The sequence below is a fragment of the Triplophysa dalaica genome, chromosome 8 (genome assembly GCF_015846415.1).
Source record: "Triplophysa dalaica isolate WHDGS20190420 chromosome 8, ASM1584641v1, whole genome shotgun sequence".
NCBI lineage: Eukaryota > Metazoa > Chordata > Actinopteri > Cypriniformes > Nemacheilidae > Triplophysa > Triplophysa dalaica.
In genome coordinates this window covers 1,395,702-1,417,419 of record NC_079549.1, presented here as the reverse complement: position 1 = coordinate 1,417,419, position 21,718 = coordinate 1,395,702, and the positions used below count along the sequence as shown (strand labels likewise).

The 21,718-nt window shown below is 38.5% G+C and overlaps 2 protein-coding genes across 6 annotated transcripts in view; one reads left to right on the top strand and one right to left on the bottom strand.

The window, feature by feature from the left end:
* Window positions 1-6,754, bottom strand: part of LOC130427393 (disintegrin and metalloproteinase domain-containing protein 23) — a 36,577-nt gene extending 29,823 nt beyond the window's left edge. For all 4 annotated transcript variants that reach the window (XR_008907302.1, XM_056754842.1, XM_056754844.1 and 1 more), the window contains exons 1-3: window positions 6,586-6,754; window positions 5,697-5,872; window positions 5,344-5,420 (exon numbers count right to left, since the gene is read on the bottom strand). Coding sequence is in view for 3 of the 4 variants with exons in the window: in XM_056754842.1 (XP_056610820.1) it covers window positions 5,344-5,420; window positions 5,697-5,872; window positions 6,586-6,649 (317 nt within the window). In the remaining variant the exon portion in view is untranslated. The remainder of the gene's footprint in view (window positions 1-5,343; window positions 5,421-5,696; window positions 5,873-6,585) is intronic.
* Window positions 6,755-10,090: 3,336 nt separating this feature from the next.
* On the top strand, window positions 10,091-13,404 carry cmklr2 (chemerin chemokine-like receptor 2). 2 transcript variants are annotated; one of them, XM_056754077.1, is made up of 2 exons: window positions 10,091-10,334; window positions 11,951-13,404. In XM_056754077.1, exon 2 carries the CDS (start codon window positions 12,033-12,035, stop codon window positions 13,101-13,103), a length of 1,071 nt encoding a protein of 356 aa, XP_056610055.1. In that variant the 5' UTR covers window positions 10,091-10,334; window positions 11,951-12,032; the 3' UTR covers window positions 13,104-13,404. The 2 variants fall into 2 exon arrangements, with proteins under 2 accessions (XP_056610055.1, XP_056610054.1); XM_056754076.1 differs by having other exon boundaries at window positions 10,094-10,334; window positions 12,032-13,404.
* The last annotated feature ends 8,314 nt before the right edge of the window (window positions 13,405-21,718 follow it).

The following is a 21,718-nucleotide window of genomic DNA, read 5'->3' as shown; positions in this document are numbered from 1 at the left end:
CCGGATTTCCGGGGGCGGAGCCCGGCATGCAAATTGCATTCGCCAAATTTCATTGGCCTTTTCTATAGTAGTCAGAGTTGATTGGTTCTCAAGGGCGAACCCCATCTGTCGTTCTCGACACAACGTCTCGTTCCCTCCATCAGGGAACTGAGGTTACATACGTAACCAAGACGTTTTCCATTGCTGTTGTTATCTGCAGGGGAAACAAGATGCAGGAAAAGGAAGCCCAACATCAGCGTTTTATTACATTCCTCACACATTGTTTACAATATTTTCACAAGTCAGTCAAAATCTTTTCTGAATTACTAAACTTGCCCCCAACTCCGGTCATGTTTTTGCCAAGGGACCTATCTTGGGTCAACAAAGTTTGTTGGAACAACATGTCTGTAGAAAAACCCAACCCCTAACCTTAATTTCTCCTTTCACCCTATAACTTGCCTGAATCTCTAAAATCAAAGGAAAATGAGAGATGAGAGATGAATAGCAGATGCTCCTAATCATGGCTTTCGACTTTGTAAGGCTGCATTACAACATTTGCCGAAAACAATATCCACTGATAAAAATGTAAAGCTACTTTGGAACAATGCACATTGTGAAAAGCGCTATATAAATAAATTGAATTGAATAAAAATTAAGACACCACATCATTAGTTTTATTCTGTAAACTTCTGACAACATTTCTGCAAAATTCCTATTAAAATCATGTTTTTGTTTGCATTTTTAGCAAAAAATTTAAACATGACAAAATGGTCAAAGTAATAAAAAAGATGGGAATAAAAGGGGGATTCTTATGAAATACCTGCTGTGGCGGGGCGGGTACAGATCCAGGATCAGCGTCGTCTAGGAAACAGGGCATATAAACCCCGTGCACTCACCACTTTGGGGCTGGTATCTCACCCGATCTAACCCTTTTGTCTTTGTACCAGCAGATACGAGTGACCAGGAGAATTAGGACCAGATTTGCACGAGCACGGAGGACCAATATACAACACTAGCACCCCGGGATATCACTATTTGGACACTTTTCACTGTGTGTGTGAATAAACTCCCCTCCGGGGTTTGTTATATCTGCCGTCTTGTGTCTGTCGTGTCTCTTACCCTGCCACACTGCCAAATAGTGAGCAGGTATAAGATATCCAACATTACACCCTACAGTGGGCAGAAACATCTAGACAACCTATTTTGCAAACAACATCAAGATAATAATGAATCTGCTTTCGAGTCAATGAAATAATAAATACATTTATTAAGCATTTATAAAATGTGAGTTAAAAATATCTCACTATTTGGCAGGTATTTCATTAAAACCCCTCCTTTTATTTATGCAGTTATGTAAACGACTTAATCATTAATCAACACATTTATAAATGCTTTATAACGGGTACCTTAATGTCAAGTGTTACCAAAAGATGCAATGTTTGCAGATCTTGAATCCTACAATGAAAACTAATTCATAATAAAGTTTAAACACACAAAATTAATATATAATGTGAGTTTTTTTACACAACTTTCCTAAATATTTGAACTCTCTCAGTCTTTCACATTGCTGTTGGATGACTTTGTCAGTCCTGAGGTTGTTTCTGCTTAAATTCAACAGGCACTGGACTAAATTCGACACAGTATCCAGAAATGACGAGACTGGAACGATCTCTTCATTTGTTTAGGCTGTTAGTTGACATGACTTCTCTGTTCATGTGGGCTGAGTGACTATAGCCAAAAGCTATGATGTTTCAGAGGCGGAATTACATTATTAAGACAAATATTTTGAGCCTTTGGAAAGACGTGCACTGAAGGATTGTGCATTACATCAGTTGATGTGGATGAGATCAGATGATGTGCATCTGTGAGTGAAGAGGAGAGAGCATCCGGGTGAGGGGGGATGAGAGATGCTGTACAGGTGCAGAGGCAGAACTACACTCACTCACTCACTCACCACACTGCGGGGTGACGGCTATATTTAGATTGAGACTGTCGCACAACACCGAACAGAGTATACCCACAAACTCCACACACACATGCTTACAGCACATAAACACACACAGAGAGACTTCACAGCTGTCTGACATACAGACACCATTCCCCATTCACAGCAATAACACTCTCAAACTCTATAAACACATCCAGAAGAAATAAGGGTAACATGTTCTTTGAAGCATGCATGTATAATGAATGGTAAAAAAATTGTTTTAAAGCATCGTAATGTCTTATAAATAATTGTTATTACAGCTAATACGTTATAACACTTAGCAATTAATTTTTACACTAAATATTTTAAATTGGTTATAAATCTTTACAACTACATATATTGCATAACAACACACATTATGAAGAATTATAAAGCATTTTACCCTTTAACAAATCTTTATAATGCATTATACATACATGCTTCAAGAAAAGTGTTACCATGTAGTATTTGTTGGTGTGTTGTTTTTATAGTCCATTTCACACATACAGTCTTTACAAAAAATACCACATACTAAAATAATGCTTGGTTTTTAACCCATAGTCTGGTAACTAAAGCCCATCTTTCTAACCCAACGCTCCATATTTTATTCAGCCGTGCAGGTTTGAAAATAACACAGAATTTTCATACTGCTGTGACACCGTTCGGCTCCTTTTCCATTATTTGAAGTTATCAAGAAAAAAAACAATATGATCACCAAGATGACCAGTATGAGGTCAGAACACATTGACCACGTTTACATCGGCAACAATCATTCGATATTAACAGGATTAAGACAATACTCTGATTAAGAATGGAGAATGTAAACAGAGCTTTTCGATCAGTTTAATCCGTCTAAACTAATAATGGTAGTAAACACAAATCGACGGGTTGAGTACTCCTATTTTAGTGGCATTATGGAAGTGTGGTATAGACGTGTACACACCTTAATCGCACTGTGACCAGCGTAGGAACTTTACTTTGTGCTGGTTACAAACATGCACTGCTGTGGACCGCTATTTGGTTTTACGGCAAACAACATGGCTTCAAACAAGAAAGCACATTTTTGGTCCGAACGGGAAACAAGAATTATTTTTGTTTGTGGTATTATACCATGTTTGTGGTACCATGGTTAAGACGAACTGTTTGTTGATGCATGAAATTAGCGAGGGAACGTAGAACCTCGAAAAGCAACTGCATGAATGCAGACATTTGTCACCCAATGAAAACGTAATAACAGATTACAGACGCACACATACGTAATGACATCACAGACTTTAGTTGTGTGTTACCACTGATGTGTCAGTTATATCTAATGCAAAAAAGAGAGAATGCTTTCACTTGTGTCAACAGAAAGTTTGTGTATTTAGCTGAAAGGTAATTTGGGTAATTTTACCCGTGTGAAAGAGTCTAATGTCTCTCACGTGCTTCAATCTCAGATCCACTACAGCAGTGGTTCTCAAACTGTGGTATGCGCACCGGTAGTGGTACTTGAAGAGACCCAGAGAAGACAGGAGAAGAAATTTAAAACCCTTAAAACTATTAATTTACATTTTGTCTTTTAAATAGAATTTCAAATGTTTATTACATGATAGATAAATGCTTCTCAGCCTATGTGAAATTTTAATACAGTTGTATGAATGATTGTTTATTGATCACTGGTGGATGTAACTGAGATGCATGACGGGCATCTCAAACACAGAGTAGGAGCAGACAGACGCTTGTGAGTCTCTCTCTTCCGATTAGCTGAGAGTAAATTAAATTACTAAAGTATTACTGCAGTTGAACCGCTGTTTAAAGCTGTTGTTATTGCTGTAAAGTGCCAATTCAACACGCGTCTGCATGTGTGGATATTAAATCAATGAAGTGCGCGTTGTGATTTAGTTTTGACAAGAACCGCTGCAGTAAAATGTGAGTCTCTGTTTGTTTTATACAGCTGTTCTCTTGATGTTTAAGTATACTTATATTCATTTATCTTCTGTGTTGAATATTATTTCCACGTTCTTTCTCTTTAATTTAAGTTTTTAGGCTTTCTGCAAGTCCTCACAAAGTTCATAGTCAGGCGCTAAAAGAGTACCCAAATAGACATTCTTTCAACCAATAGAATCACTCTAGGTTCTAAAGAGGACCGAATTCGAGGGAGGACTCGATACCTCTTGACACCGGCATTTAACCTTAAGTCATTGAGAAACTGAGAGCATAAGAATTGTACGAGATACCCTGATAGCACATATACATCTGGCTAACGTCTGCATTTTACATCTGCAAGACATCCAAAATGCATAGATGGCTCATCTGCAATATGTCTAAGAGATGACTGCTGTCAGACGTCATATAAGCCTCTAGAAGATGTCTGTAAGATGCTTATGATTTAGAATGGATGTAAAGCTGCTCTTTCTGAGATGTTTAGCAGATGTTTTTAAGCAGCAGATCTTTAACAGACGTATTACAGACGTTCAGACGTCTCCGAGATGTATTGCAGATGAACAAACTATGTATTGCAGATGTCTTGCAGATGTAAATGCAGACGTCAAATAGACGTAAGCCAGATAGATTGTGCTATCTGGGTACAAACATTTTGATAGCGTGGCACCCCTTTCTAGTCTTCTTTTAAATGCATTTCCAGTAATTAAACGTACATGCATTCATCCATACATGTATACACATACATAAATAAATTAAATGCAGATGAGCAAACAACTAATTGAGCATAAACAAAATATAGCACAGAACCTGATGGATTTCTGCTGAAAACAGCTCATAATGTTGGAACGGTATAACAAAAACTTTTAGTGGTTATAAAACCGTGACGTTCCCAAAAAGCGGCATACCTTGAAACCGGTATTTGGCCCATGCCTATTGCAAACTAACTTGAAAAACATGGAAAAAACATTTCTGGGTAACTTATGATTCATAGTGATCCTTGGCAAGCACCGTGTGTTCTGAAGACAGAATGTGTTAAAATAATAACCAGAGATCTGACCAGAGTGCAGAATAAACCCTGTTTGTGACACACACCCATTTGGCTCGTGTGACTGTTTGGCTGATAGTGGTGTGTAATTCTGTAATGAGACTAAAGGGTGTAGTCCTGAACAAAATCACTGCAATAACCTTTCAGTCATCCACATGTTACTTAAAAAAGAAATGATGAAGGACTCATTTCGAGCGCAAATCCGCGAGGCTGAACAGAAATCCTGGCACTTATCCTCCAGTAACATTAAAGAGTGAACTTGTGTTCCTTTAAGGGCATGCGATCGTTCACAGACACACAACACATCAATAGTCTGGCCCAGCAACGGTTAAGAGAAACATGCTGACTTCATGATATCAGTAAATGGGTAAATGAGGCCTGACCGGATCACTGCAGTGAGGCTGCGAAACAATAACTCATAAATACTCACTTGTTCAATGTCAGGTCCAAAATGAATTGCGTTCCAAAGGCCTGAAGTTGAAATGAAGCCTGAGCGAGGTGGACCTCCTGTGAGAGGAGAAACAGAGAGAGTGAGAGTTTTGTGTTACTGTTGAGAAAAGGACAGAGGAATGATTAACGCCGATCGAGAGACAGAAACAAAGCAAAATAAACTCATGAAACTGGTGTTCTCGGACAATGACTGGATGTTTGATCCACACTGGTTTATGCTTCATCTATAGAAAATCTTTTTAGGCTTATTTTCAGTTCTTCTATTGTAAGCTCACAATATTGTAAAAGTGCACATGATGTGAGCTGATGTACTGTAACACCTGTTGGGCTCACCTGTCCGTTTGGGTCAGGGGTCTTAGCACGGGTGTTCAGGTCATGGAAGGTGCTCTCCGAAGCTTCGTTCAGGTAGTAGATGAGGCGTGAGGGGTAAGTGAGCGTTTGCTCTTGCAGTCGGCTGCCATTGTGCGTCTGCCGGGCTGCGGTATCATCCTGCTGCTCGCTCTCCAACACTGACAGCACACACACACACAATGATGGTAACATCACCTCATCCTCAACCTCGCAGAAATGAAAAATTTGACTTCACAAGCACATTTGATCTATTCAGACGAATAACAATATAATGTTTCCGAACGGCCCTGTTATCATTTTCTGGATGATGCTATTATAAAACAAACTCTCGGAGGAAAATATTTAGATTGGTGCGTTCCCGTCTTCCCCAGGCGTAATGTGCAAAGAGGACCCCCACCATCACAAGGCCCGGGACATTGTTACGGATGAGACATTGCTGAACAAATCTTTTAAGGAGATTTAAGCAAAACTACTCCACGACAGAAGAAATAAAACGTCTGATGTTGATGTGGGCTTTTTTTCTGATCAAAGTTCTTATTTTCTCAACAAATCCAAAATGTCAGATGCATTTTAACACGTACAGCTCAGTCGATATGATATTTTCGCTATATTGTCATGCACATGTGAAGACGAGACTTCAGCACAGTGCGGTATGTATGTGTGTGTGTCGGGACACTTTGCGCCCTGAGAAGCGCAAGCACGCACACGCGATGTCCTTGCAGTAACACTCAACTCAAGCAAGACATCCCGAACGGGACACCGAACAACGCACATAACATTCCGCTCTAAAAATCGCTACGAAAACCACGGTATGGAGTGGTAGACTGTTTAAGTTGGCTGGAAAGTGATGGTGTGAAGGTTAAGTACTCACCGGCTGACGGCTCGACGCAGGACGCGAAGACGCACAGCACACTTGAGACTAATATCACATACATGATTCATAGCTGGGGACTCGAATAGCGCGAGACTAACGCGTGGATGCGTTCATTGTTGTCCTTGATGGTCCTGATGCTGCGGCGCGTTGAGGCGGTGGGGCTCCGCGAGCGCGCTCCTGATGATGCGAGCGCGCAGGTGCCGTGCATGCGGCTTGCTGTCATCACTTCCCACACTGCCAGTCAGCACACGATATCACGATATACAAAAGCATTCATATAGATGATATACGTCTTATATGTTAAATACATACATTTATGAAATGTTTGTGAATGTATGTGTGTATGCATGTATATATATATATATATATATATATATATATAGAGAGAGAGAGAGAGAGAGAGAGAGAGAGAGAGAGAGAGAGAGAGTGTGAGAGAGAGAGTACATAAAGTATACAGAAAGTAAATAGCTTTATCATAATAAGGTATGTACAACATTGAAATATACCTTATACATAAAAGGTCCATATAGAATAACAAAATGACCAAATATATGCACATAAAGGACAAGTGAAATGTCATCTTATCCATCAAGTATCACATCCTTTTCAAAAATTCCTACAACCATTATAGATCCTAATATACTGAACATTATTATATATTATTATATGGGGTAATTACTCCTTATTTTAATATTATCTCATTAACATGCTGTATGTGTTTTTTGGCTAGGTTTCTGGTTGTGTTGAATGTTCGATGTTGCAGATGGGATTCTTACTGAAATCTCCCTGTTGCTTGGACATGCTGGGATGTTCTGTGATACAGATCCAGAACTATGTATACAGCATTAAAATAATATAAACCATAATGATTACACAAAAAGCTGAATACAAATCATAAAAGCTTGTGTAACACGCTTATAATATGTTCCATGATCGATTAATCCCCACAGACCTTTAAGGGAGGCACTGGTGTCTGCTCTAAATTACCAACCCCACGGCATTGAACTACGACCCTTTAACAACCCTTTCCTGTTCACGTGACTGTCTGCTGGCCTCTTTATCTCCAGAGAACAGCTTGTTTTCTGCTCAAAGCCGATTCACGGCCAGGCTACAGTGTTTACATCAAACCCTCTCAAATGCTTCTGGCAAAGCACAGGTCATTCAGACACAACATTTGATTTACAATAGAATGTCACAGCATCTCTTTAACCAGCAGTGACTGTGATCTGCACCTCCTCCCCCATTACACAACAGCGATGCTCAGCTTTTAATCTGTGTTTACCAAGAAGATATGTTTGACACGCCTAAATATGTCGGTTTGAATTTTTTTTTTTTTACATAAAGAAATTAAAGAGATGTGCTTTCTTTTTGTATTGCACAATTATTTGGATATTTTGGACCTGTCTGTTTTTTTGTCTTAATACGTACAAGCTGTGCTGTTTTGGCTGAAATCTCTCTTTTTGTGAGTTTACACTCTCACATACTTATATGTTCCCCATACGGGATCTAAACTGAAATCATCTTGTCCGTGCAGTCGTTTTGTCTCAAAATGCACACAAGTGATGTTGTTTTTTAAGCCATGTTTGTCCTGATTCAACTAAGACCCAGTCCTGTCTTGATCTTATCCCTGTCTGGGAAACCACCCCCTACTGATTCATTTTATTGTCCATTTTATGTCCTTAATTTGTTTTGTTATTTCATTTTGTCTCTCACTGTTATGATCTGTTCTGTGTTCCCCTGTTATTTTGGACTTTTAGGTTACCTTCTGTTTGCGTACCACGTTTGTAGTCTTTTGTAGTTTTTCGTGTTAATTCGTCTCCCCAGGTGTTTCTTGTTTCCTGTTATCCCAGTGTATTTAAGCCCTGGTGTTTCCTTTGTTTGATGTCGGTCTTTGTTTTTACGTTCCTGTGTTGCTCGAGGATTATCTTGCTTTGGTTTGTCTCCGTTTATTTAATTAAATTCTAAACTGCATTCTACTCTCTGCTTGATTACAGATTGTTGACCACAAACAGGATCCAGCGGTAGCACTCGTCGGCATGCGGCACGGTAATCGTAATTTGGAGGACCATATTCAAGATTTTCTGTACATTTCATCTGACTCTGATCTCCCAGACTTCGCGTTATAGATTTAGTCTGTTATGGAATAAACCAACCACTTCAAGAACACCTTATCTGTAGTGGTCCTCGAGGGTCGCTAGTCCAATTTATGGATAACACTCTTCTGAGCTCTGGTCCACTCACATCGTGGGTGAGGCTCAGGAGGAGATCGTCTCTAATGTTTTTTAGGGGGGAGGCGATGGCCCAGAGTCTGCAGTGGACATTCAAGGGCCCGCTTGCAAGATGGCCGCCAGTCCAGCCCCTCCGTCAACATTTACCAGCCACGTAGCAAGTCTGGTGTTGTCGGTTCCAGAGGTTCTCACCTTGGAGTCTTCTCTGACGGTGATGGCTGGAGCTCTGCTGTGCATCTGGGTGTGCACTGCTCTTCCACTCCAGAGGACGCGGGCAAGATAGTTACCACGCCCAGGCTTCCAGCCCTGCTGGCACCTCCAAGTCATCCAGATTGGCCTGTGCTGCCCTGCCCTGTCTCCCACGCCCAATCTTCCAGCACTACCGGTGCCTCCGTATCGCCCAGCTCTGAATGCACCTCCCTGGCTTCCCCTACACGGACATCTATACCAGCCTTTCTGAAGTAAGGTGAGCATCTGGAAGCCGCTCTTAAGGGGGGGGGGGGGCTCTGTTATGATCTCTTCTGTGTTCCCCTGTACTTTTGGACTTTTAGGTTACTTCCTGTTTTGTACCATGTTTGTAGTCTTTTGTAGTTTTTCATGTTATTTAGTTTCCCCAGGTGTTTCTTGTTTCCTTGCTATCCCAGTGGATCTAAACCCAGTGTGTCTTTGTTTTTATGTTCCCGTGTTGCTCTCGGATTGACTTGGTTTGTTTTGTCTCTGTTTATTTAATTAATTTCTAAACTGAAATTGGATCTACTCTCTGCTTGGTTGCACATTCTTACATTTACTGTTCTTTTGAAAAATGGTTGAAGGTGACAAGATGTATTATAAGTTATGTATGTACAAGAATATTTGTAGGATTCCTAAGTTATACTTTGTGTATATCATAGGTAAACAATTGTATACAAACTTTGTACCTGTAAATGTATTATAAAACTGCCGCAGAGGGCAGTGACTGCCAAGAACAAAATGCAAACCAGTTACCAGAGCACTAGAAGCATAGAGAACAGGAACACATCAAGAATAGAAGAATTAAAGAAGTAAAACTTTTGGAGGAAATCGAGTCTTTTCAGTACACTCCTCTTACCAAATTCGACAGAGAGAGAGAGAGAGGGAGAGAGGGAGATGGAAAGGGTGGGAGACAAAGAGACAGAGCGACAGAGTGACAGAGAGAGAGAGAGAGAGAGAGAGAGAGAGAGAAATTAGTTTCAGCACACTCCTCTTCCCAAATTCGACAGAGATACAGAGAGAGAGAGGGAGGGAGACAGAGCGACAGAGAGAAAGAGAGAGAGAGAGAGAGAGAGAGAGAGAGAGAGAGATGGTGGGTGTGAATGAAGCCGTCTCTTTTAAATGTATCATCTGCTTCATTCGCACACGGCGTCAGTCTGTGAGAGTTTGTGAAAGTGTGAAGTGTTATATGAGCGGCTTATAAACGGCTTATAACAACTTTCTCACAGCTGTGGGACAAACATTTGCCTCAACATTTGGAGCCTTGAATCTCACCAGCACACAAATAAGGTATGACTCTTATTTCATCTCTGTTTGTCTCATTGTTTAAGATGAACTGTTGTGCATTTATAAATCCTTAATTGTGTTGTTACTGTTAGTATTCATCGTGTTCTGTCCGGCGTCTTGACAGACTCTCACAGTTCCTAAAACAAAGAACCATTTGTCATTTCTGCTGTTCTGTTTATGGAGTACTTTAAGGAGCAGCACAAACATTTTTCTCTTTTTAGAAATTGTATTCCGTTATTCTCTTTTTCATCTGTGTGTTAACATAGTTTCACATCGTAAATAGAGCCAAATAAATGATTTAATGACTGAATTGACTAAAAAGAGAGTGTTTTTATATAGAGAGTGTTCTTGTATGGGACAAAGTAGGCTATTAACCATGTTGAATTATCATCAGGTTTCAATCCATTCTCTTGCAAACTGGAGCAACAGGGAATATAAATATTTTCCTAATAGCCTAAAAAGAAAAACACAGAAGTATAAAGCTAATAAATTTGAAATAAAGTAAACACTGACAAGAGTTTCATCAGTTATTCATATTTGGATGTTTTTGGCTATCAGCAGTCATTCTTCTGTCTCTTGACTCAATAAGTTTTGCTCATGTGTTTATTTTTTGTCAGCCTCCTAAAGTTCTTCTCAAAGCTGGGCTTCACTTTACACTCACAACACATTTTAAGACGTCTTTAATTAAAGAATAAAAAACGTCTTGCATGTGGTGACAGTTGTCTAACTGATTCAAGTTACCAAAGATGAACATAGTCACAATACTTGTATATACACATCACGTTTCCAGGAGGGGGAGCAGTCACACACGACCATCTTCATTTCACATTAGGTTTAAAAAGCAGTTTGGAAGCACACATGGAAAGATCCGGCATTCCTTTGAGTTTGTGACAGAACTGAATCACAAAAAGCTTTCTGGAGCACACACACACACTGACCGCAGGCAAACAATAACACACCAATCACTCCACCAAAAGACAGAAGTGTGTGTGTGTGTTAGGGCCGGGCCAGTTCACATCCTTTCCATTCATTCCTGCTTTTCTTCACCTCTTTCTCTCTCTTTCTCTCTCTCTCTCGCGCTCTCTAGATCTGCTCCCAGAGAAGAAACCTCCCAGCTTACTTTTACAGATCTCTCAGTTACTGAGCACCACGCTGTCAGATAATAAATCTTGGACTTGGACAGAATCTGGGGTTGATTTGGGCCTCTTCATGAAAATGTGTGGTTGTTACAAACTTTCATATGCTATCATGTGTGTGTTTGTTTAGCTTTATTACATCTCCAGGACAATGCTTTCATAGCTCACGTGACACATTGCAGATCGGATGAATCATTGAACTGTAAACTTTACCTCAGATGTTTCTTCAACGTTTCTCAGATAACAAGCACTAAAAAACTGATCACACCGGGTACTATAGGTCATCTTGGCAGGTGCAGTTTTATCATTACCAACGAATTCTAAATAAATTTGTCTCTCATACAGTACATTTCTGTATGTACATGTTTCATCTTGAACATGTGTCTTGGCTTAAAGTCGCTTGGAATGGTTTCTTGAAGACCATCTCAAAATGAATGTGTTTTTGTTTGCAAACAATTTCTTTTTTTTTCTTCCTGATGCCAGTAAAACTCTCTCCCGGCTCTCCATTTGATCCACTTGGCACCTTGAGAAAAGATCACATTAGTGATATTTCTTTCTCGACAGGATGATGACCGAAGAAGACATGGATTACGACAACAGCACGTACGAGTACATGGAATATGGCTATGTGGAGGAGTCCAAGGCCGGAGGGTACAGTCAGCGAGAAGCTCTTCACATCATATCCGTCATCATCTACAGTCTGGCCTTCACGCTGGGCGTCATCGGGAACGGCGCGGTTATCTGGGTAACAGCCTTCAAAAGCAAAAGAACCATCAACAGCGTCTGGTTGCAGAATCTGGCCGTGGCCGACTTCGTGTTCGTGCTTTTCCTGCCGTTCTCCATCGACTACGTGCTGCGGGATTTCCACTGGCTCTTCGGGACGACCGTGTGCAAGCTGAACTCCTTCGTCTGCACCATGAACATGTACGCCAGCGTGCTGTTTCTCACCGTCCTCAGTTTGGATCGCTACATCTCATTGGTCCACGTGACATGGTCGCAAAATTTCCGAACCGTCCGCCGTGCCTGGTGTGCGTGCGCCATGATTTGGATCGCGTCGTGCGGCTTGAGCACTCCCACGCTGATATTCCGGGATACGATCCAGCATAATGGCAAAGTGGTGTGTTTTAATAATTTTCACGACGAGAGCGGGCACATGGTGAGAGTAAGACACACCGCCATGGTGTTGCTGAGGACGGCGGTGGGTTTCCTTCTCCCGTTCGCCACCATCACCGTCAGCGGAGTGCTGCTGGCCCTGAAGATGCGGCGGTCGAATTCGATGCGTTATTCCAGTTTCACCAGAACCGTCTCGGCCGTCATTCTTGCCTTTTTCATCTGTTGGGTCCCGTTTCACACTTTCAGCCTGATGGAGCTGAGCATGCACCACACCACCTACCTTCACTCGGTACTCATGGTGGGCTTTCCTCTGGCCACCAGCTTGGCTTTCTTCAACAGTTGCGTGAACCCCATCCTTTACGTGCTGCTCACAAAGAAAGTCAGAAAACTGTTGAGGAGCTCGTGTCTGAACTTCACAAAGAGCTCGCTGAGAGAACTGAGTCAGTCTGTGTCCGCTACTGAGATGGATTTAGTGCTGGACACCTGTTCTCATGAAGAACCCAACGCAAACTCTTCTGTCTGACAAACACTCAGCATGGACTAAAGAGGAGTTCTAGAGCTCCAGCTGGGCTGAAAGAAATGGGAAACGCAGGCTTTGTGATATGACATCTTTAATATGCTAACTGTTAGCAATAGGGTATATCATTTATCCTGTAGGGAATATATATATGTTTCATTAGTATTTCTGAAAATCACACAAGAAATGTATTCCAGCTTCCCTTTCAAGAACTTTATTTTGAACAAAAGTTTATTTGTCATACATCTCTCTCTCTATACTGTATATATATATATATATATAATTAATAAACCTTGTTTTAAATTGGCTTGCGAATTTCTTAGAATCAAACCGTTTCACATTCACAGTAAACTTTCTGATAATACTCTGAGAAATTCCATGATCTTGGCATTGAACATTGAATAACTTCAGACTGCTCACATTCTTTCCACATTCTTTATGATTTACCAACCAAAAAGGAAGATTCCTTCATCATTTACTCCCTCTCAAGTTGTTCCATACCTTAATAAATGTATTTGTTTGTTTGACATTTCTGGGACACAATTCACTGCCATAGTAGAAAACCATAAATTTTCATATTTTTGCTCTGTTGAACACAAAATTAGATTTTTGAAGACTTTATGAAAATGAACAGTTCTGGGGCTTTTTTGACTACTGTTGTGGAAACTTTTCTTAGAGATGAGACCAAGATTTGTCTTTGAATATATTTATTTGCTTGCAGGCAGGATCAACTCAAAACAGAGTGACATTCATCAGTCTGCAGAGAGTGGAACTCTGTTATCTGTATATCATTTTTATACCCCACTGCTCTTTTCTCAACCAATCAAGTCTCATTTTACATTTGCCCATGATATTTTTCAGTCTTATCCACAGCTCCAAGCCCGTGCACATCATCTCCTTTCAATAACACAAGATATCATTCATTGTAGAAGTATTTGTTTCACCAATACCTCTCATAGGCCTCTGTTCTGCTATATTCAAAAAGATAAATCAGTGCAACACTCCTAGAAAGGCGCTAACAACCTCACACTTGTGTTAATAGGAGTAATGAATACATATTCTTACATTCATTCTTATTCTTAATCTGTAAATTACAGGTTTTCAAAAGCATAAAAAAATAAAAATCCTCCACTACCATTTACACTTTTCCCACTGTGGTAGTCAATGGTGCCCCAGAAATGTTGTTTGTTTTAATTCTCCCAAATATCTTTCTTTGTGTTCAACAGAGCAGAACATTTATAACGGTTTGGAACAGCTTGAGGAGATCAAATCATGACACAATTTTCATTTGGGGGTGAAATATCCCTTTTACATTTTTTTAGGTCATATATTCCCTTATAACAACCGCTAAACACAGGGTCATGCTACGAGTTATCTTGAGTCATGGTGTCTACAAACAACAACTTTTCGACTGGGCACAAGTACATTCTATTTTCAAACAACATTCATAGAACACAAATGTCAGGAAAGAATAAAGACTTAAAATTATAATACTCTTTCAAAAAAAAAATCTCAAAACCCATTAGGCCTAAACATCAAACATTGCACGAATGAATTATCTATTTTTGTGTAAACACAGCTCACAGAGTAAACGGTATCACAGTACCTTTTTGTGTTTTTTAAACTTTGACTCTTTCTTAAAAACCGGTATTGCGCCGGTGCCTATGGACTGGTGCAGTTTAATATTACACATAATTTTACATGGGTAATTAACAATATACTGTTTATAGGATCATATTTATATCTTGCCTTAAAACCGAAAGGTTTTTTTTACAAATGAGCCAATAAAAATGTTCAAATCAGTCATGTGTTTCCAATAATTTACCCATGAAGTAAAAAGTAAGCGGGGGTAACGAAAAGTAAAAACATCTGTGTTTATACTGCTGGCTGGACATTATCCCTCACTTAAACTCTTTAAACAAATCTGTAAAACTAGGGCACGCAATACTGTATACCGTATTACAGTTGTTTACCTGCATCTTACATCTTGCACATTTTAGCATTAACGGAAATGTTTGTAAAATAAAGGAAAATGTACTGTTCATTTTCTGACAGTACATCATCCGTTTTTTTACAGGATTTTTTATAAAGTGCAGTACAGACACTACACAATAAAGAGGAGTGATGTGTATTTTAGATCTACTCCTATTAGGCCATGAAGAGCCACAAGAATACACAGTTTATTCACAGCAATTACATAGAAGAGTGATGTTATTTCATAAAAAAGCACAAGTACACCATTAAGAGAAATTTGCTTAGTGTGATTCAATGTTATATATACAACTAATGTTTCCAAAATGAAGAAAAATGATTTGGGATATTGACATATGATGAAGGACACCTGTGAGACTGAGGAGCTGACTTTACGCCGCACTCATCCTCCCTGTCAACAGCTGTTTACAGATGAAGGACAAAGAAAACATGATGTTACTTCTCAGAGCAGATCTATAGCATCATATGTTTGCAGATATACACTTGTTTTGGTATTTCTGTGTCTAAGGCAATGAAACTCTTTATTTTGGCTTAAGTATACCTTTATCTTCTGGAAACTATAGGGCTAAGTGAATATAAGTACACAGGTCATGTTAGAACGCACATCTGCAATCTCTTGTAAGCGTCTGTTAAAATTTATATTAGTCTCTTATGAATATCTGTTGGCTCTGGTTGCCTTCTTTTTCTGAAATCCTCATGACTCAGTGTTATTGATGCTTTGTAAATTCAGTTAGAAAATCAGTGGAAGCATCTTACCCTGCTGTCTAGTCTGAAGATCACACTTTCAATTATACAACACTTGTTTATCACAATCAGTCAAAATCAGTTCACGCATATTATTCTATATTTCTGCCTGTTGTGTCAGCCATTTTGAATTTGTAGTTTTGTTCCAGTCTAGCTGTAGTTCTGTTCCTGTGGCCCATCCCTAAATGTTCTCTGATTGTTCAGTTCGCTGTGGGTGGGCAGGTGACTCCAGTGACCCCCACAAAAATGATACTGATTTCTTCATGAGGGCATAGTTATATTGTTGCTTACATCAGTGTTTATCTCTGCGGGAGAATTACCTGCATGAGAATTACATTTCTTAACATGAGATGATTCAGAGGGCACAAGAGATATGAACAGTGCGAGTTATCACAAAGGAAAGCTGCTTTTACTTGACATTGATTTGAGAATAAAAAAAATACATAAGTTTAAAAAAGCCACTACATGCCATTACAAAGCCACACAATGTCTGTGTTCTAGAATATTTAATGACTTTTCTATAACATATTCCAGTAAAAATAGTTTATAGGCCTTATATGACAATGCATGTATTTATAAACCAAACACGTATGCATTCAGAACACCTTTACCGTTTCTGTAATACAAGTGTTGACCTGAAGAAATTGTATCTTCTGTTTGTATGAATATCCCTTTTGTTTTGTTGTTGTTTGGATCTGCTGTCATTTCTTTATTTCGTGTGATTGTTGATGGAAACTCTGTGATGGAGGCAGAATGACACATCATTCCTGTTGTGTTTACATTCCTCTCACATGAGGAGACTTTCGTCACAATACAGTATTATTGTGATCTGTCCGCTGGGCATACTGTATGATCCCCGCGGCTGAGAGATGTTGTGAACAAAGATCAACACTTCTGTTGATGTGAATATGCAACAACTGAAGTCCGTGAGTGTTTAAATGAATTATCTGTTTGATTCGAGACACACTGATAGTAGTGGCAAAAATGATGGCTGGAGGGCATATTTGTACAGTTTTTGCTCTCAATCAGTGTTGGGCAAGTTACTCTGAAAAAGTAATTAATAACTAGTTACTAATTACATATATAAAAGTGTAATACGATGACTGTACAAATTTCTCTCTCCAAAGAGTACTTCATATTAATTACCTTTTATATATATATTTACGGATAAAAGCGTCTCCCAAATGCGTAAATGTAATGTAAATATCCTATAATAAGCACAGATTTTAATGTTAGAGTTTGAATTTTAATGTCAATTCCACTATTGCAAACGCATATACTACACTCAGTATTTAGTTTAATTACATTAAAAGTAACTGTAATTGCATTACAGAAGAGTAATCCCTAACTTGACTTTATCAAGGGGAAATTAATTCAATTACAGTAACTAGTTACCTGGTAACTAGCTCCACCCAACACTGCTCTTAATGCCCAGGTTTGATGCATTGCATGGGAAAAAATGGAAATGTTATTTACCAGTGTAGCATGTCAAGAATGATTATTTTAATAAATGTATTTGAATCTTTTCATAGAGGTCACTACAGATGAGAGCTAAATCTGCAAAACACATGCTTACGTGCTTACATCTAAAAATCTCCATCAACTCTTGTCTCAATCACAGACACACAGAATATCCTGACTGTGAGTGTGTAAAAAAAGTGGCCCATGAAAGGGTTAATTCTTTATTGGTTTATGTCGATACACATTCTTTCTGAAACTCGTAACGTTTAGAATGACAGACATTGGTCTCTGATTCATAAAGCTTCTGGTAATGGAACCTCATGTCACCATCACTCAACGTACAGAAAAGACACTTAAAACATAATTCATGTGTTTACAAGAATTCTTTAGATCTCACTGTGTCTTTGATGTTTCTTATAATGTTTTCACTAACGCATGACTAAAAAAATATAAGAAGAAGAATTCTTCATTAATCACTTATATTTTTTATATTTTATAAAAGCAGTCAAGCACCCATGATTATGCATGTTGTGAATATAGCACAATCTGCTTTATATAGAATTAAACCTTTGACACATACACTGTTGAATAAAAAGAATACATGTTCAATAAAGTGGTACAATCCAGTGCAATATCAGAAAGGTTCTCCAACAAGCAGCATTCACACACATTGTTTTCACGCTGAAGGCGTCCAGCCGGCCCATCTCTCTCTGCAGATGCTCATTCCTGTGGTTTTATGACCACCTCATGATGTCTGGCAGGGCTTGAAGGTTAAGGAGCAGAATTACAAAAACATCAGACCCCTCCTCACAACAGCAGTGACACGTCACGTTCAAACATTTTTTGTGTCCAGCTTGATGTGTCAAACAAATGAAACAGATGATCAGCTGCACTACAGAGATTCATCACATGTGAACACTGTAGGTCTTTATATACAAAAAACAGAAATGAATGATCACATCACTCATCAGACTATAAATGTAAAGTGATGTTTTTGTGTGTTACATTTACATTTATGCATTTGCCAGACACTTTTATCCAAAGGGACTGTTTTGTACTATACAGTCGTTTCTAACTATGTGCAATGCCCTGGGATCAAACCCATGAAATTGCCGTTGCTAGCGCCATGCTCTGACCACTCAGCCACAGGAAAGCTCAGTGTTGTGTTCAGTCTCACTAGCAATCTGTGGAAAATATGTGCATGTGTTAGAAGTATCTGGGAATGTGATTGACATCTCACCTCTAGACCTCACACATACACTTCCTGACCCGCTGCAGTCACACACACACAAACACACAAACACACACACACACACACTTTGATCTCTTTTTTGGAAGAAGTGTTTCTGAAGAAATCTTGGTGACATATTCTTGATGTGAATGGAGACAGTAGCATTATTTTGAGTGACACGAATTCAATCATGACTGTTGATCATATTTTGTTCAAACATAGTGTTAAAAATATGAAACCGGAATCTCTTCTGCATCAGTTTGTTAACATTTTCCAAAATGGTCTATAGTCGGGTAAACTACACTGTAAAACTTTTCTGTTATTTTGATTTGATTACTACTTTGTGCTGTTCTTAATTTGAGTTAAACTTTACTTTAATCAAAATTAAAACTGAAATTCAAAATGACCAAGAATAAACCGTCTAATTACTGGCATTACACTGCAAAAACTGTTGTTTTCTCGGAAAAATATTTAATCTTAAAAAAATAACGATAGATTTACATTTAAGATAGTTTGTCTTGTTTCATGTAAGAAAATATAAGAACTAGGTACGTTTATGTTAAAATAAAATCAGAAATTAAATGTACAGTAAGTTACTAGCAAACCTGCAGCAAAACTACAGCAAACCTTGTTGTATGTAAATATATAAAATGCAGCTTGTGCTAATGTTTAGAATAAACACAACAACTACAAAGAACACTAATGGTGTAACATCATTTCTGTCTTGGTTTTTACTTTTTTGTCAATAAATGTAATTTTTTGCCAATAAATGTAATTTTTTGGTCATATTTTAACTTGTAGACGTACATATTTTTAATGTAGCATTTTTGCTTTTTTAAGGCTTGTTCCTGGTTCATTTGTAGCAACAACATTGTGAAACATGAAAACTCTGGAATAACTGACTGCAAGCAGAATGTGGCATTACTGCAGAAACTCTAAGAAAGACAGTTTGGGGAGTAAAGCTCATTTAAATTTTGATAAAAAATGAAAATTGTCAAGAATGTTCTCCCACTGTTGCTTTTTTGTTACACAGAAGGAGGCCATCTACTGGCCTTTAATGTCACAACATGACTCTGATCCAGACCTGAACAATGGGGCTCGACTGAGGGGGCATTACATATTCTGGTCGGTCAGATATATAATCAAAGTTCATTGCATGCATCATTTTGACATTTCTTGATTAATCTGATAGATCATTATTTAATAGCTCATACAAATAAGTATTGAGTAAGTTGTTAATAAGTATTTCAATTTTAATTATTTTAATTATCAATTAGATATTTTCTGAAGGGTCCAAGTAAAATCTCCACCCAAGACCCGGACTCGGCTATGATCTCTGGTGTAAGCAAACAGTTAGAAATCATTTAGCAGATGCTTTTATCCTAAGAGGCTTACAAATGAGAGAGCATTTGACATTTTGTCAATATGCACAGTCAACAAAGCACGTTTACAAGAAGGAGAGTGAGCGAAGTTAAAGATAGATGAACAACACAGAGATTTTTAATTTATTTATGTGTGAAAACTTCACTTATTAACATAAAAACATTAATCAATACATCACATCTGTCACACGTCTTTAATATTGTGAGTTCTTTTTGAGTTAAAATATTTGTTTTAATTGTCTGACTCACAATGTTCATTTAAATAATGTTAACCAGTCACCATAATTGAAAGCTACACTGTGTTATATGCCTCTATCAGTTAAATACAGTGTTTTAGACACTTTATGAAAATAAAGTAGTTAGTGAATTTGTTTGTGTTGACTTCAGAGCGTTCTTGCCATGTCTGTGATGTGAAAGGGCCTTTAGCACAGCTCTGGCTTGTGTTGGTTTTGGCCTGTGTTTCTGTTTGTGGTGCTCGAAAGATCCACAAGACAGATCCTTTAGTCTTAAAATATCCCATACCTGTCCACTGCTTGGTTATTTAATGCAGAAGAAACCTTTGGGATAGAAACCTCTTTCATATTTTAAAGTAGGTTAGATTTACTTTGCTTTGGAATAAATCAGCGTGGTTTGTAAATGGATGAATTGTGCTCAGTCAGGCGGAGGATGTGGCTTTACTCCAGGACTGACGGCCATGAGACACAACCCACCCTGCTGTGCACAAACGCAAGCTGCAATTACACCAGAGAGCAGCTGTGACACACACTTTTGACATCCAAAACACAATGTTGTTCTTCAGAGGTTAGTGGGACTTTCTGAATGATGAGCAGTGTGGGAAAAGATTTGATAAGTACTACAGAGGTGCAGACATGGCTAAATAGTTAATTGCATGTCATTTCCAAAATGGATCATTAAAAAAAATATGACAAATATTATTTTTCCTGTGATGCAGTAACACTGTTTGTCAATGGAGACAGAACTAATGTCTTAAAGGGACAGTTCACCCAATTCAATTCTGTCACTGTTTATTCACCCTCACGTTGTTCTAAATCTGTATAAATGTATTTGCTCCGATTAGCAGATATTTGGAAGAATGCTTGTTTCCAAACAGCTCCTGGTCCATAGAAAAAATACGTTATGCGTTTCTTTGCTCTGTTGAATACAAACAAAGATATTTGGAATAATACAGGAAAGCAAACAGTTCTGGGGCACTTTTGACAAAATGTTTATATTTACATTTATTCAGTTATTAAGTAGGAGAGTCTATAACATTTTGTAAACACGCTAAATAATACCGTCGGTTTACAAGGTACAACAAGAACTATTTTTTTATTTCTTATTAGACACAAGATATAGACAGATATTTATTAATGTGTTTTGAGTAGTTTTTGGAAAGGATGCTGAAGTTCAGGTGGAGGCTGTCTGTTCATTCCACCAAAGGGAAACTGAATGAGTGAAAGTTTCTGCAAGTGATTTGGTGCCTCGCTGTGATGGAACAACCAGGTGTCGCTGTGTGGGTCACACTTTATGTTTGTCATGGGGTTTTGCTTATATTTAACAAATGAAAAAATTAAATGTTAAAAAGTGCTTGAAACTTTGACAACAGAGTATGTAATCGTTGAAAAGGTGTTTTTTGCATTTCCTGAAAAGAAACAGCAAATTTGGACACACAAAGTGTGCAGGCGGCGACCATATAACACTGTGTCAGCCTTTTGTGGGATGTTTGAATACAAGAATCGTACTTATTGTGAAGAATCTGAGTAAAAGTATGAGGTTGTAGATTATGAATGAAACATGTATGTATTGTAGTT

Coding starts and splice junctions, on each gene's coding strand:
- cmklr2 (XM_056754077.1), top strand. CDS start 12,033: ATGATGACCGAAGAAGACATGGATTACGACAACAGCACGTACGAGTAC.